General features: G+C 39.3%; 1 protein-coding gene across 2 annotated transcripts in view; it reads left to right on the top strand.

Annotated features, from left to right (window-relative positions):
- Positions 1 to 3,136: 3,136 nt before the first annotated feature.
- LOC138764179 (transketolase-like) overlaps positions 3,137 to 17,113 on the top strand; it is a 42,452-nt gene continuing 28,475 nt past the window's right edge. The window contains exons 1-3 of one of the 2 annotated variants that reach the window (XM_069939737.1): positions 3,323 to 3,340; positions 15,172 to 15,213; positions 16,218 to 16,335. In XM_069939737.1, coding sequence (XP_069795838.1) covers positions 16,252 to 16,335 — 84 coding nt within the window. In that variant the 5' untranslated portion in view covers positions 3,323 to 3,340; positions 15,172 to 15,213; positions 16,218 to 16,251. Of the gene's footprint in view, positions 3,341 to 15,171; positions 15,214 to 16,217; positions 16,336 to 17,113 lie in introns of both variants that reach the window. The other variant, XM_069939736.1, reaches the window with a different exon arrangement.

Below are 17,113 nucleotides of genomic sequence, written 5' to 3' on the forward strand. Positions count from 1 at the left end.
GCAGAGTGAAGTACACAATGAGAGTTCCACAGACAGATGTGAATCTCCACATGAATCTGATCACTGAATCTCTTCCTATATCTGACATGAAATCCAACCAGATCACAGCTGAATCAGAAACGTCATCAAGAATCTGAATGAAAGATTGCCTAGTCAGCCATACTATAATATCAGAGCTGAGCTGACTGTTGTCAATGGGCTTCTACTCAGACAGAACAGAATTATCATTCCTTAATCACTATGACAAGAGATGCTGAGAAGTATATATGAGGGGCACCCTTTTCATGAAAATTGCAAGAGAGGGGCCAGAACTACTAGTTATTGGCCAGGGATAAATGCTGACATTGACAGGATGGTTTCCAGCTGTGAGACATTTTGAAACATCACGCAAAGCAGACAAAGGAACCCATGATAATAACTAACTTACCAGCAGAACCATGGCAGAAAGTCGGGACTGATCTGTTTCACGTGGATGGAAAGAATTGCTTGCTGGTCACTGATTATCTATCGAACTATCCGGAGATTGAGCTGCTTCCTAATATGTCTGCTGCTTGTGTGATCAAATATATAAAATCGATCTTTGTAAGACATGAAATTCCTCAAATTGTCTACAGTGATAATAGACCATGCTACAACTGTAGAGAATTCCAAAATTTTGCTGGAGTATGATTTTTGACATGTGACTTCAAGTCCTCTGCATCCGCATTTAAACGGTAAAGCAGATAAAGGAGTTCACATAGTTAAACAGTTGCTGAAGAAAGCACTAGGCAGTGGCTCAGATCCATATCTAGCTCTATTGAGTGACAGAGCTTCACCACTTGAACATGGCAATGTCACCTGCTGAGCTTCTGATGGGATGTAGACTATGCACCACACTTCCCTATTCTCCAGACCCAAACAAAAACAGAGATGCCGAAGACGTCAAATGGAAAGAAAAGCGTCTGCAAAGAAGAAAAAAAGCAAATTATAACAAGTCAGCAAGAAGCTGAGGGCCATGGGCACAACATGACACAGTGAAATTCAGAGATTCCAACACTTGGGACAAAAAGGCTACTGTTCTGGAGAAGGTAAATCCAAGATCCTATAATGTCAGAACAGAGGACAGTCAAATACTAAGGAGGAATCAAAAGAGCCTGCTGAAAATGCATGAGACACTGTAGGAACAGGCAAATGCAGAAGATCCAGCCTGCACAGCAACAGAGGAAACACCACCAATGCTAGACAGTGGTGAACCAGCAGAGCCGATATGAGCACCTGTGTTAAGAAGATCCACACACGTTATCAAAGCACCTGACAGTGTGAATTTCTCAAAGAAAAAGAACTGCACACTTAAAAAGCTTGTGCTGCTGATGTTGTGTTTACATTTGTGTTGAACTTGAAATGCATTAGCATGTCATGTTATTAGATTAAACATCTCAGGGAAATGGGATGTAGTGATAGGGTGTTAGTGATCCTCCTGACCACTAGAGGAAGTCAGAGACTAGTTTGTTGCAGCTTGGGTTGGATTCAAGATGGATGCCTCCACATGGTCCTGAGTGAGTTCTTTAGCTAATAAAGTGTAGTTGTTTTAAAAGAACCCAAGGGCGCAAGGGTGAACCCAATGTGGCCCTCATCGTGATGACCTCCTTTAAGTGTGGTTGCATCAGGCTGTGTGTGAAATCAAAGTATGAGGGCACCAAGAGCCGCTATGTGCTGAGGTTCTTCCTGTCACAGGTGTTGTGAAGGATTGGCCTGGCCGTGGCGCAATGTCTCAGTTTGCTGGACTTTTCCACTCCACTTATCCTTTATAGAAAAGTTTTTCCAGAATAACATCTTTGACCACAAGGCCATCAGGAATGGTCAGCACAGAATGTCCTGCAAAAAATGAGAGATGAGGACTTGATGGATCTGGTGGGATGGTTCCCTGAGCAGACAATTCAGGTAATCTGGCAGATTGCCTCATTGGTAGAGCTCTCAAACAAGCATCAGGACTTGGCCTGGCTGGTGCTGAGAGGATCCCTCCCAGTGAGATCCTTCTTGTACAACTGGAACATCATCCTCCACGCACGTTGTTCCCAGCATGGCTGCGGTGGAGTGGAGACTGTTGCCCACCTCTTTGCTGAACGAAGATTCGCAAATAGTGCGTGGAGAAGAATGCAGGGGGGCTTTGTCATAGCAAAGTGACAGAGGGCTCTCTGATCTATGGACTGTTCCAGGAGACACACTCTGAGTCTGACATCCAGAACTGCTGGAAGACCATCAACTCGGTGAAAAACACTCTTGGGTCTGCCTGAAACCTATTGGTCTTTCAGCGTATTGAGACGGCGGTCCGGGAATGCTGCCGATTGGTGAATTCCGGGCTGCAGGATAGTCCGCCCTGAGGGACGCTCTGAGGCTTGGTGCAGCCAATGTGAAGACACTGTGGGAAAGGACCAGAGTCCGGTCCTCCCATTGGGCACTGAGGGGGGAGCTTCTCGAGCAACAAGGCAGGGGGAGAAACGACAAGGTGCCACAGGGTCTCTTCTCTTTGGCTTGGCTTCGCGGACGAAGATTTATGGAGGGGTAAATGTCCACGTCAGCTGCAGGCTCGTTTGTGGGTGACAAGTCCGATGCGGGACAGGCAGACACGGTTGCAGGGGAAAATTGGTTGGTTGGGATTGGGTGTTGGGTTTTTCCAGAGGACAAATGTACAATGTCTGGATATGACTGACATTATGAGTGTAAAAAGACAAACTCCTTTCTCGTTTGTGAATGTTTTTTTTCTGGAAAATGTGTGTCTCGTGACCACGTGTAGAAAGGACAAGGTGCCACAGGGCTGGTCACAGGGTTGGGAGAGAACAAAGCTAACAATGTACATTGATAGGAATGTCTATATAAGAATGTGTAGAAAGGACAAGGTGCCACAGTGCTGGGAGATGGATGTAACATGTGCATTGATGAGAATGCAGAGATATGATGACATTATGGGTGGAAACGGCTTGGACGGTTTTGTTGCGTTGCTAATAATTTACAGTGAAGAAGGGACATTTTGGGGGAGAGATGGTCCAGCTGGAAGACGAGGTCGGGGTCGAGGCAAGGAGGCGCGTGCCTCTGCCCTGCCTGTCAGCTTGACGGGGAGACGGCCATAGGTTGAGGCCAGTTCCACCCTCTCTTAACCCCGCCCCCCGGTCCCGCCCCTCACAGCCCGGACGGATCCGCCGCTCCGTGTTCTCGGCCTTGTGCGTCGGCGGGGACGAGAGCGCGGCCGCCTCACCATGCCGTCCTACCACAGACCGGACGCATCCAGCCTCCAGGCCCTGAGGGACATGGCCAACACGCTGAGGGTTCACTCCATCAGCTCCACCACCGAGGCCGGGTCAGGGTAGGTATTTCCCCCCCCCCCCCACCACTCGCCGGGCGGGAAAACCCACGAGGTGGATGAGGGGCCTTTCCCGCTCCCCCTCCCCAAAACCCCGTGAGGCGGAGAGCGCCGGGGCCCCGCAGGGATCCCTCGCGCCGCCGGCGACTTGCACTGCCAGGCCCGGTGGCTGATGGCGGCCGCCCCGACCTCCCGTGAGTTTGGTGGGGGAGGACTCACCTGGTCATGGTGCCACCGCGGTCGGACGTGGCGAAACCCGTCCTGAGAACAGGTCGGGGAAGCAGCTTTGGTTCAAAATAAATTCGTTATCCGACCACGCTGCTGCTGCTGCTGCTGCTGGGTTGGGGGGTGGGGCGGGCGATCGTGGCCTCGGTTTGGCCCGGGGCGCCGCCCACCTCTCCCCTCACCTGCAGATGCTGCCCGGCCCGATGTGTCCCAATCCGATGCGTGGCTCCAGATCCCAGCATCTTGTCTGTAATTTATAAACATTGCAATCCTCTCCGCTCTTGGCAGTCACAGTTGATTCTACAGTTGGATCTTAAACAGGGGAGGAAAATTTTCCAAAGGGACAAACGTTTTGCATTAAGGTGCAGGCGAGCACTTCAGCCCGCAAATCAGTGTCGACCTATGTCAGAGGTGGCCGACCTTTTAGACACTCAGCACGGTCACAGGGCCATTTCGGCCCACGAGTCCATTCCCCCCCATGAACCTCCACGGGCCTGTGACTGTGCTGTGTGTCTAAAAGGTTGGCCAATCATGTCCTACCTAAACCTGCTTGACCGCAGTCAAATTTTTCCCCACCTCACACCCAACCTCTTTTTTTTCTTCTTGCACTCGTGCATGTCTCAAGCCCCTTTCACACTTGCCAGTGGTCCCAGGGATCGAACGCCAATCGGCCTTTAAAGCGGCAAGTGTGAAAGCAAAATCTACTCAACGCCGCCGACAGATGACGTCATCTCACGCCAAGGATTGCCAGCCTCGACCCCCTTGTACAATCCCCACATGTGTTGAGATCAGGCAAGAGTGAAACAGCCAGCAACATTGCAGGCACTTCCTATTAAAGGTAGAACAGACCAAACGCAGAGCATTAAACCCTTGCAAGTGTGAAAGTGTTCAGTGTCCCGGTTAGGAGTGGTCTAGTGTGAAAGACCAAACTCCCATTCCTATCCAGCGACACTGAACAGCTGATTTACTGGGATGCAAGTGTGAAAGGGCTTATGAGTCTTTTGTATGTCCCTTATTGTACCAGATTTCACCATCGCTCCACCCACCTCAATGCACCAACAACCTCTTGAGTAAAAACTTGCTTCTGACACCTCCCCTAAATTTTCCTCAGATCAACCTAATGGATATTCTCTGCTATTTGTGACCTTCCCCAGAAAACATTTACTGGCTGTGCACCCTATCCAAGCCTCCTGATCATCTGTAGATTGCTATTGTCACCAAAAAATGTATTAAAACAGATCTTCTGCAAGCCTGAGTGAAAGGGTCTCCATTTTGAAATGAATGTTTTGTAATTAAGTAAGTTGAGAAATGGAACTTGATTTCAGTCAAATAGCTGAGACATTCCTGTGGTGAAATGAAAATTAAGCAATACTGAGGCTGATCCCTTTGGCGGTAGGAGTTATGATTATTTGTCATGGGCACACCTTATAAAATTCATTATTAAAGCTAGTCAGCCAAGTATTTCACACAAATTTTAATTGTGATTTTTGAGAAGGTGACAAAGATAATTGAGGGGAGTTGGTGTTTGCATGGACTGGTAGGTCCAGAAGATGAACAATTATGGAATTCACAGCACTTGATAACTTGGATGCAAAATTGATTGTAGAATACAAGAGGTTTGGATAGTGGAGTGTTTCTTCTGCTGAGGTTTGTGACCAGTGGTGATCAGTAAGGATTGGTACCTGTACTGGGACTTGTGTTGTAACCTATCGATGTTGATCAAAATGTAGATGATCGGATGAGGAAGTTTGCAGTTCACACAAAAAATAAAGTTGTGGATTGTAAGGAAGTTTGCCAAAGGACACAGCAGTTTTCACTGTACCAAGATAGAGTGAAAAAAAATTGTTATCCGGGTGAGTCAACCTGTCTTTGAGTACAAATCATACAAAATAAAAGAACATTATATATTACAGAGAAAATGTTTTGATAAAACAGCAAAAGGGCAACTGTTATGAGTCCAGAAGACCCCAAAACCCAGCAGTATTAGATATGCACCAATACAAAGGGTTACTTAAACAAAAGTTGCTTTTAATTATCTTTGAACATGAAAACAGAATCAGACTTTAACTTGTCTCTATTGACTTACTTAATCAACTTAACTCCTTTAATTCTAAGTACGCATGTGTGTAATGTGTATATCAGTATAGAAAAGTTCTTTGGTTCACAGTCCAATCTCACTGGTTGCAGGCAATTCTTGTACTGTGCACAGAAGTTAGCATTAATAAAGTTTGCCAGGCTTTGGTGCTTCACAGTTAAATGATTACCATACAGGAGGGTTCTTGTTGGTTTTCAGAGAGAGAGTTTTCTCGTTCCAAGACAGTCACTCCAGTGTCTTGCTGACGAAACTTGCCCCCTTTCAGGGTTCTCCAGATGATAATCTCTTTCTTTCAAGTCACCACAGAGTTCGTTTCTGTTTCTCCTAATCCAAGGAAAATAACAGACCGCCAGTCCTCTCCTTTGACCAGGCCGACTTCCAAAGCTTGCCAGCTTGTCCCTCTGGAACCGAAGTCTGTGATTCTCCTCTCTCTCACTCCATCCCACTCTGAGACCAAAGCTGTTCTGCCTCTGTCTGCAAAGATCACATGCTCTTCCAGACAGCAAACACTTTTTTCAGACAAAGCTGTTGCTGTATGTTGCTACCTCGTTGCCTCTTGCAAACAGCAGTCCATCATGAGTCTGTGAGCACTCTGCAAAACTGGAAAAATTCTGTTTTAAAGTGCTCTAACAAACCTTGCAATTTATCTCCCAAACACCTCTATATATTCTGTCACACAGCATTAATTTTATGGATGAGAGATTGGAAATTGGGAGAGAGTGGCAGAAGGAATTTTAGAAGGTCAATGGTAAGACGAAATTATGCAGTAAATGGCATGATCCTGGGCAGTCGTGTTGTTTGCAGTTCTGGTTGCTGCCCCTACGGGAAGGTTGTGATGGGTTGCACAATAGATTCAACAGGATGTTCCCTACATTGGAGAGTATTAGGTAAAAGGAGAGATTATGCATCCTTGGATTTTTTTTTCCTCTCAAAACATCAGAAACTAAGAGGTTTACTTATCCATAAATTCAATAAATGTTTCAATATTGGTACATCATAAGTTCATAATAAATTTTTATTCCATCGAAACAAAAACTCATGAGGAAATTTTTCTAAAATAACCGCCATTTCTATCTTTACCCAACTAGGTGGGTCGTCCATATTCATTAATGCACTAAGAAATTTGAATTGAGCTGCTTCATAATAATGCTGAAAATTCGGTAATCTTAAACCTCCAAATTGAAAATCCCATATCAATTTTCTCATTGCTACTCTCGGAAATTTTCCCTTCCATAAGAATTCTCTAATCGCTTTATATAAGTCCTTAAAAAAAACTTTTTTTTAAAAAAAAAAATAAGGAATTGATTGAAACAAATATTGTATTCTAGGAAAAATATTCATTTTTATGGTATTAATCCTCCCTAGTAAACCCAAAGGTAGATCCCTCCACCTAATCAAATCTAATTTAATCCTTTTTATTAAAGGAAAATAATTAATTGAATATAATTCTTGAAATTCTGTATTAACATTAATTCCTAAATATTTAATTTGTGTAGTCCACTTCAAATTTGTAATATTTTTATATACTGAATAATCATCTTTACAAATTGGCAAAATTTCACTTTTAGCCCAATTTACTTTGTAACCAGATAATTGGCCATAAATTTCTAAACATTCTTGAATTGCAGGTAAAGAAGATTTGTATTGTATTTTACAAGAAATTGATAGTAAAAAAGACTGGGATAAAGATAAGTTGAAATGGGAAAAAGATTTAGGACATAAAATAGCTGAAGAAGCTTGGATGGAAATGTGTCAGAATAGTATTCGGAAGATCCACCAAATATAATAAAACATCATCAGCAAATAAATGAATCTTGTATTCCTCATTCAGAACTCTCATACCTTTAACATTTTCATTTTGACGTATTAATTGTGCTAAAGGTTCAATAACTATAGCAAATAAAGCAGGTGACAACGGACATCCTTGTCTAGTAGATCTTGTCAAACTAAAAGATTCTGAAAATTGGCCATTAACAGCAATTCTAGCCTTCGGGCTATTATATAAAGCCTTTATCAACCCAATAAATGAAGAACCAAAACAAAATTTCTCAAGTACTTTGAACAGAAACTTCCATTCCACTCTGTCAAAAGCCTTTTCTGCATCCAATGAAACCACTATTGGATAATTCAACTGAAATTTAGATTTATTTATCAAGAATATTATCTGATGTATACCTATTTTTTATAAATCCCGTTTGATCACCATGTATAATTTTAGGCAAATATTGAGCTAATCTATTAGCCATGATTTTAGCTACAATTTTATAATCTACATTTAACAACGATATTGGTCTACAAGAAGAATCCTTATAAATAGAAGATACATCAGCATAAAAAACTTTATAAAACTCTATAGAAAACCCATCTTCACCAGGTGCCTTTCCATTCGGCATGTCTCTTATTGTCCCAAAAAATTGGGACTTAAAAATATATATTCTGGAAGATTGCCATTATATAACTTGTTCCTTTTACGGTCTCCAATGCCACTTTGAAACAATGGGAAAAGAAGGGAATAAAAAATTTATCTAATTGTTTTTCTGAGGGTTGTTTTTGTTCCTTTGACGAATTACAAAGAAAGTATGGTATTAGTGCAAATTCTATATTTGTATATTATCAATTAAGATCTTTTGTAAAACAGTTATGTGGTCGACATATGATTTTATTGCCTGAATCTAGTTTTGAAGAATATGTACTTTCAATACCAAAAAAGGGATAGATATCTGATTTGTATTGTATTTTACAAGAAATTGATAGTAAAAAAGACTGGGATAAAGATAAGTTGAAATGGGAAAAAGATTTAGGACATAAAATAGCTGAAGAAGCTTGGATGGAAATGTGTCAGAATAGTATTCGGAAATTAATTAATGCTAGACTAGCGATGATTAATTATAATTTTATTCATCAGCTATATTTAACGCCGGAGAAATTTAAAAAATTTGGTCTTAGTAAGTTGGATTCTTGTTTTCGATGTGATCAGACGGCCAATACTTTTTTGCATACTGTTTGGCTTTGTGATCGATTGCATCAGTTTTGGAAAGGTATTCAATCTATTTTTAACAGTTTATATAATATCCAACTTGGTATTAGATCCCGATATATTTTTATTAGGGAACATGCAATCATTAATTGATTTAGGTTTAGAGGATTATCAGATTTCATTTATCTATTTAGCTTTAGTCGTGGCTAAGAAATGTATACCACTTGCTTGGAAAGATAGAAATATACTAACTTTAGATAAGTGGTATTTGGAAATGAAATTTTGTTTGACTATGGAAAGGATATCTTTTTCAATTCACGATAAGATGTCTTTTTATAAGTTAAAGTGGACTCCGTTTGCTAATTATATGCATTTAAGTTTGATTAAAATATATGTTTAAGCGTGATATTTTAGCATTGACAGTTTTTTTTGTTGTTAGAATTTTTTTTAGGTTAGGTTTTATCTCTTTTTTTGTAAGTGGGTATTTTTTTCCTTATATAATGTTAATTTTATTAACTCTTCACTCTTTATTTTGGAGGGGTGGGTTGGACTAATTTTAAGTTAGACTATTTAATATTGTGTTGCAATTAATGGGGGGGGGTTATTTTGTGTAGTTTTCTGATGTAATATTGTAATCATACTATTTTAATTTTTTTAAATTTTTCTTTAAATGTAATTCTCTATTGTATTCATGTTATAAAATTTTAAATAAAGTCTTCCAAAAAAAAAAGAAACTGAGAGGTAACCCAATGGAAGTGTTCAAAGTTAAAATTTCAAGATTATGATAATCTGATTATACATCTACAACATGAAGAGACAATGTCTCTCCAGGCCATGGTGCATGTACAAAAACACACAAGATACTGTGCATAAAGATGACAAATAATCAATATAAATATTTGGGCTGATTTTCATGGTTACGCTGTCCATTAGTCTCACAGGCTGTGAAAGAAGCTGTTCCCCAGCCTGGCAATTTGATAGAGGAGATAGTGTCCTTTTCCCCAGTGTGGGAATGTTTAAAGGAGATTTGCAAGGCAAGTTTTTTTTTCTTCTACACACATCGGTGGAAGGGATGCGGTCGTCGCCTTAGCGTAGGTGTCTCAAAACAACCTGCCAGAGGAGGTGGTACAAGCAGATATGATATCAATAGGCCCTTTCACATGGGGTTAACCGGACAATTTGCCCAGTTAGTGCCCCACTCATGGGGCAGCTTGAAAGGGTCTGACCCAGTCAGCGTGGTCCAAATCCAATCGGGTCCCTGACCTATCTCGGAGGTGGTCATGGGACCCAGTTAAAGTTACCTGGGTCGCGTTCACTGGTGGCTTGAACAGCAAAATGGCCGACCTGGTTACTCCTGTGAGGTCAACGCTTGCGCACTGGTGTCACGGAAACCCCTGAGTGAAGTGCTTGCCACGATTAGGGGGGGTAGAGGGGTCGCTGCTGCGGGGCCCAGGTGGGGAGAGGTTGCTGCTGCGAGGGGGAGAGGGGGGCCACAATTGGGGAGTGAGGAAGAGGTTGATGTCGCGGGGGGGGGGGGGTCTATGATCAGTGGAAGGGGTCGCTGCTGCGAGGGGGAGAGGGGAGAGGTTGTGAGGGGGTGACTGATGGCCGCTGGGGGAGACTTAACGATAGTTCCCCTGAGTGCATGATGTGTCATTGTGGGGGCGGGATTTCCCTTAAATCACCGGGTTGACGATTTAATGGGTCATTGCCCCTGCAACTTAAAAGGTGCTGGAAACACCTTTGCCCCAGTAATCACACCTGGGTCCCAGGAGGGCTACCCAGGTGCTGCAGCTTAAAAGTGCCTAATGTTGAAGAGGTGTTTAACTGATACACGTACAGGCAGGGAAGAGAGACCGTGTGGAAGCAGATGGGACTTGTTGGATTGGTGCCATTGTTTGTGCAGAGATGGTAGACAAAAGAACTAGTTCTTGTGCTATGCTATGTTCCAAATGATAATAAGAACATTCTCATTTGTATAATTACTTGTTAGGTCTGTCAGGGGTCATAAATAAAAAGTTAATATGTTCTTTCAATAAACCGGAAGTGCCTGAAAAAAAATAGTAGACTAAAGCCCCTGATATCTGTAATTCAAGCAACTGGCAGCCTCAAGAAACCAGCAAAAAAAAGGGAAATGCATTTTAAAATAAAATAATCGGTTAAAAAAAAATACTTGTTTTAAATTGTAGAAGTAAATGTTCTCTGAAGTAACACATAAACCTTAGATGAAGATGAGAGTAAATATTCAGCCCGGGGTGATGGGTGGGGGGGGGGGGGGGGGGGGAGTGCCTTGGCCATCCTTTGCTTGTGGCAGCTGTTGAATGAAGTTGTGTGTAACAGCAATGGCATTGCTCAGGATGAAGAGGTGGTTGATGCTGCTCCCTGTCTCCTTATCCCTGCTCAGAGGCTTTATCTGTCAACTTTGGGGAGGGTGGGTTAATTATCTATAATGTCATTGTTCAGGGTTCCATGAAGGCAAGGAATCTGAAGATGCAGTATTGATTAAATGTTTTCAAAGAATGTGACTGACATAAAGTAATTTGGTTTAAGGTTTATATATTAACACAAGTGAAGTTTGTTCAGTGTAATTATGGTGTAGAATTTTTGTATTTTTTAAATTTAATTTTATTGTTTTTAGAAAAACAAACAATAAAGCAGTAAATCAATTGCAATGAAACCTTTGCAGATTTACAAATAATAACATAAGGTACAGTAGCAATACTACCTCATTCTAAATCCAATAAATGGTAATACATATGAGGTAAGTAAGAAAAAAAATGAAAAGAAAAAACATTCAAACCCACAGCAATAACAGATAAAATTCTTTTTGTTATGTAGTGTTAAATCCGAACAAGCAGCCTCAGGGGATCCAAACCAGCATGCTCAGTGACATTCATCATTGCACCTAATTAGTCAAATTATGGAAGAGAGTCATAAATGGGCTCCAAGTCTTATCAAAAAAAAAACTTGATTTTTGTGATATTATGTCTAATTTTCTCCAGATTTAAAATGGACATAATACCTCATAACCATTGATTATATGTAGGTTTTCCATTTTAATAGACTTGCTCTTCTTGCTAATAAAGTGGAAAATGGCTTTGGTTGGAAGATAAAATGGTATTTATATCTTTAGAAAAACTAAATGGTGCAATTACTGGAGATGGAGTTGAAAAAGTTCTAGAAATGTTGGTCCAATATTTTTGAAAATTGGGGAAAGTCCAAAACACATGTTGAATATTTTTTGTCACAACTGATATCAGAATAAATTTGAGCAAGTTTAACTTTGGAGAAATGAACACAAAGTAGCACTTAGAATTGAATAAGACTGAACCTGGCGCTCAACGAGTCCCAAAATTGAAGTCCATTCTTTTGAGAAAGAGATATTCAGTTCATTCTCCCATTCAGTTTTAATTCTACTTAAAGAAATTGCTTTCATATTCACTAGTTTATATATAAAGCAGATATCATGCCTTTATGAGTAAATTGTAACTCAAAGAGTTCATCGATAAAATTTATGTCAGAAAGAGTAGGGAGGTATTTCTGAGGAACTTCAACTTCATCTCAATCCATTTGGGATATTCATCTGACTTTTCATAATGCAACAAAAGTAACATATTTCTTGTGTTTTGTAGTAAAAACAGAAATTAGGTTGGCTAATCCCCCGTTATTTCTAGTGTTCTGAAGATTACCTTTTATTCAATCTAGGTTTTTTGTTTTGTCATACACAGTACAACTCCGATTATCTGAAATTGGATTCTCCAAAATCCTCATTGATGTGAAATTTTTTCAGAGCCAAAATGACGAGCTGTCAGGCTCCCGGTGGTGGCAGTAATGGACCTTGGGCTCCCGGCGTCATGGACCTCTGGGTGCGGGCCGCAGCGGCAGTGGGGACCTTAAGCTCCTGGGCAGGAGCGGGGCCTTGGTGGGGAAGTGTTATGATCGGTAGTGGCCAGCATTTTTTTTGTGAGAATAAACTTTATTTTAATGCTTAAAAAGCATTGTTCTTATTGTATAAATACTGTTACAAGTGATTTGCTGTTGCTACTGGGCTGTTTTTTAAAAAAATGACCAGTTCTCTGAAAAAAAAATCATTTATCCAAAATAATCTTGGTCCCCACCATTTTGGATAATTGAATTTGCACTGTATATGATATAATAATTGATTTTAAATTGTCAAAAAAGGACTTAGGAATACATGTAAGTTATAAAAATATAAATAAAATATATATTAATTAAAAATATATAAATAAAAGTTATAAAAATTTGGGGAGAATATTAATTTTAACAGAATTAATATGGCCAATCATAGTCAATGAGAGAGGTGACCATCCTGTAAGAATTGATTTTTTTGTCGACTGACAGTATTTTTGTCTTTAAAACTGTTTATTCTTAATGCGGGTGTATTAGTTAGGCATTGTAAGACTAAGTCTCAAGCAATCAGAAAATACACTTATCAGGCATTTACCAATACCCATAGATGATGCCAGGGGTTTTACTACACATAATTTCTCCAAAGAGATTTTAAACAAATTTAATTCCAACACAAGTCAATGTAAGGGAGCTAAAGATACAATTTTTTTATTCATAAAAGGTGGACAGCTGGAGTCAGAACCATGAACATTTTGTTAAACAAGGAAATCTGCAGATACGGAGGTCCAATGCAACACAGAAAAGTGCTGGAGAAGCTTATCAGCATCCATTAGAAGAAAAAGGCCTTCTAGCCCTGAGGCCTCTGGGAAAGGGCTCAGGCCCAAAATGATGACTGGCTTTTACTTCCAATGGATGCACTGTGACTTGCTGAGTTTCTCCAGCACTTTTGTGTGCTGCGCCATGACACTTTTGTATTGTGAAGATCCCATCCCATTTACTCGTATCCACCAGTAAAGGAAATCTATCTTGGCTGTGTGTGTGACTCCAGACCCACTGACGGCTTCTTCTAAAGCACCTAAGAATAAATGCTTGCATCTCATCACTGTCCACCTCCTGGGGTAGAATAGAGCCAATTGTAGAATTCTGTTGGATTGAACTTTAAAAAGATGAAGCTGAAGAGCTTTTGATTTAAAGTATGGCACTGAGTCGGTCTAATTTGGAATGTAATCAGTTGTATGTGATTTCATGTGAATAGAACTATTATAGCAAGGGGAAAGTTTCATTTTTAATGCAAAAATATTAGATATTGATGTGTACATCTATATGATGATTCATTTGGAAACAAAATACAGAAGTCTGGGCCTGTTTCCTTATTTGGTTCTTGTGGAAAATTACATTTCTTTTGTGGGAATTGCACCCTATTAATACAGGGTTGTTCTCCAAGGGAACATTATACAGATATGACCGGAGAACAATGGGATATAACTTTGTTTTATGAATGTGAATGAACCCCTTAATGTGGACAAGCACACTGCCAGGCAGCATCCATATGTAGAAAAAGAGAGTTAACATATCAGGTCCGGTTCAAATCCTTTCTCAAGGCCTTGATCTGTTTGGATTGAAGCACCAATTAAACTTTATTTCCATCTCAGGAAGACCAAATTGCATTGAACTTTAAATGATATTCTTTTTGTACCCAAGGGTAATTTAACATTTTTTTTAAAGTTACAATTTTTTTTTGACTTTGGTATTTTGAGATCACCAATTTATTCACTCCCTTTAACCCTCAGAAACCCTCTCAGTAAAATATGCTGACAGATCCAATATGATGTGACGTCAGCTGAATGATTGAGGCATCATGGATAAACATTTAATCTTATTGAACATATCAAGAAATGGTTCCAAAATATTAATGAGGAGTAGGAATCCTAATAAATCTATTTCTGTATTTGTTGCAGGTTTTCAGTTCAATTTCACAGTCGTGGTTGAAATTAATTAACTGGGCACAGACTACATTTAGTAAAATATATTTTACTTTTAAATCATTATAACGAGTCATTGAAGAATATATGGTATAATTTTAGCTTGTTGCTAACTTCAGACGTGTGAATTGTTAAAAATTTTAATTTGAGGTGTGATGTGTGAAGAACAAGAAAGAATAGAATAAAATTAATTTGTTGAAGGTAAATGCATTGCATTGTGATTATCTAATTTCCAAAAGGAAATAGGTATTCATGAAAAGCATACACATTCTGAAAAATGTTCCAGTATTGTTTTACTCCTGCTTGTTGTTATTCATCTCTCAGACAGCACTGCCCAGTTTTGGTCATTCAACCTTAGTTTGTCTCCATCCTCTCACAGATATTCTCTGGCTTTCCTCCACCTTTCCCCTTTTTTCTGAAACTTGAACCATTATCTCTGTTTCTCTTTTCAAATGGTGCTCAGCCTGCTGAACATTGCTAGCATTTGTTTTAATGACAAGATTACTATTCATTAAAAGTGTCAACCAAACTGAGTGCTCTCATTTTTTGTTCCACGAGTAAATTCAATATCGATCAGAACGTAGCATGATGAACTAAAAGGGAGATTGCAAGGAAATGGATGGTTATTTGCTTTAAAATCGAAATGGTGCCTTACTTTGTTCTTAATACCTGTGTATTGTTGCAGGTTTAGGTCACTTTAACAGGACACAGGAGTTGATGGAAACTGGTTAAGTATAGCATGAAAGATTTGGTCAAGATTGGAGCATGAAGCATTAATCTTTAACACTTAATGACTCTTTGGTAATTCCGTTCCATGTGGGATTTCATCCAGTGGAACTCGTTCTATAATGTGGTGCCCTAACCTGCATGGAGAGTATTTAATAAAAGCAACATTGTTATGTGTACTGTTCCAATTTATTAATCTGGTGAAATGATTTACAAATTTATCTTGCATAAGAAAAATATTGTTTTTGTCTACTTAACAAATGTTTTAAAAAAGTTTAATTCATGGAAGACAATGCCAGCATTTCCTTTTACGATGCCAACAAGTAAAAAATCTCAGCATAGATATAAAGCGTGTAATGGCTAAAAAAAATTATTAATTTGTTCTCCATATTGCGATTGGAGTGATAAACCAATCCTTGACTGATTCATCCTGTGCCATATATTAATTAAAAATTGTGTTGTCCATTGGCAATTTCTCATATCTGATCAAAAAAGATTTTTTTCCTTTTGCTGACAAAAAAGCTTATGGCTATGAATAATGAACACAATAATTAATCTATTCTTTGATGTAGTAACAATTAAACTAAGAAATTTAATTGGATATGAAAGATATGAGATTAATTATTATGCTTTGAAACCATGGTCTGCTGTTTAGAGAAGGGTGTCCTTTCATCTCATAATTAGTTAATAAAATAGAAAAATGACTTATTTATTATCTACAAATTGCCAGATTATTTATTGTTGCTGAAGTTGTACAAAAATAAGTACAGCAGTCTTGAATTATAATTTTGTTTTCAAATACTCTCTCATTAATATAGTTGTTGAAAACTGATGATGTCAGTTAATATAAATTATTGCAATATTTTATGGAAGAGCAAATTGAGATGAATCACATCTCAAGTAATTGCCTACTCCAAAAGGAAATGGTGCAGAGTTGAATAAACTATCAGTAGCAAACACTGAACGGAGTGTAGAGTCATCTTGCTGTTTGTCCTTGATTTGCAGACACCCTACATCATGTTGCAGTGCATCAGAGATCATGTCTGTTCTCTTCTTCCACACCATGAAATTCAAAGTGCAAGACCCTAAGAATGCCAACAATGATCGCTTTATACTCTCAAAGGTAAAAATATGTCCTGTGAGCAACAAGCCTGTCATTCCCTTGAAATCTTGGGGGAAATCATGAATTGCAGTTTAAAAATATGACAGATAATTACTCAAGCCAGCAAGGGCTGAGTGGAGTACAATAATGCTATATTCTATTGAGGAAATCTGCAAATAACATTGGAAAAAGGCCTGTATATCATAACTTATTTTCACTCAACACGAGGTAGTTTAAGTAGTTGCAAGTACATTTTGATTGTACAGATTTCAGTGCTGATTTTTAGATCTGATCAGTCACAGATCATTTTTATTTGTAATTAGCAGATACACAATACATGAAATTATTTGAAGTTGATTGGAGATAAGAACATCTGCACAACCTCGACTTTAACTGTTCTTTGCCCCAAAAACTTACACGATAAACCAGTAGTGCAAAATCTTGTCTGAGTGAATAAAAGTCATCCGTTTGACTCATTGATAAAGCTGTAATTTTTAACAAGTTTGAAAGATGAAATTCAGTCCAGAGATAATTAAATTTGTACTTCATAAACACTTATTTTATCCAGTTTGATTTTTTTCCAAGTGATGTACATTCATTATTTATAAGATCAAAAGAGTTTTGTGTCAAAGATGTGTAGCATTATTGAAATATTTATTGTCACATGCACCAAGACACAGTGTAAAAATGACGTGAAGCAAGGCTGCGTTCTCGCACCAACCCTCTTTTCAATCTTCTTCAGCATGATGCTGAAACAAGCCATGAAAGACCTCAACGATGAAGACGCTGTTTACATCCG

This window comes from Narcine bancroftii, chromosome 5 (assembly GCF_036971445.1).
Source record: "Narcine bancroftii isolate sNarBan1 chromosome 5, sNarBan1.hap1, whole genome shotgun sequence".
Taxonomy (NCBI): domain Eukaryota; kingdom Metazoa; phylum Chordata; class Chondrichthyes; order Torpediniformes; family Narcinidae; genus Narcine; species Narcine bancroftii.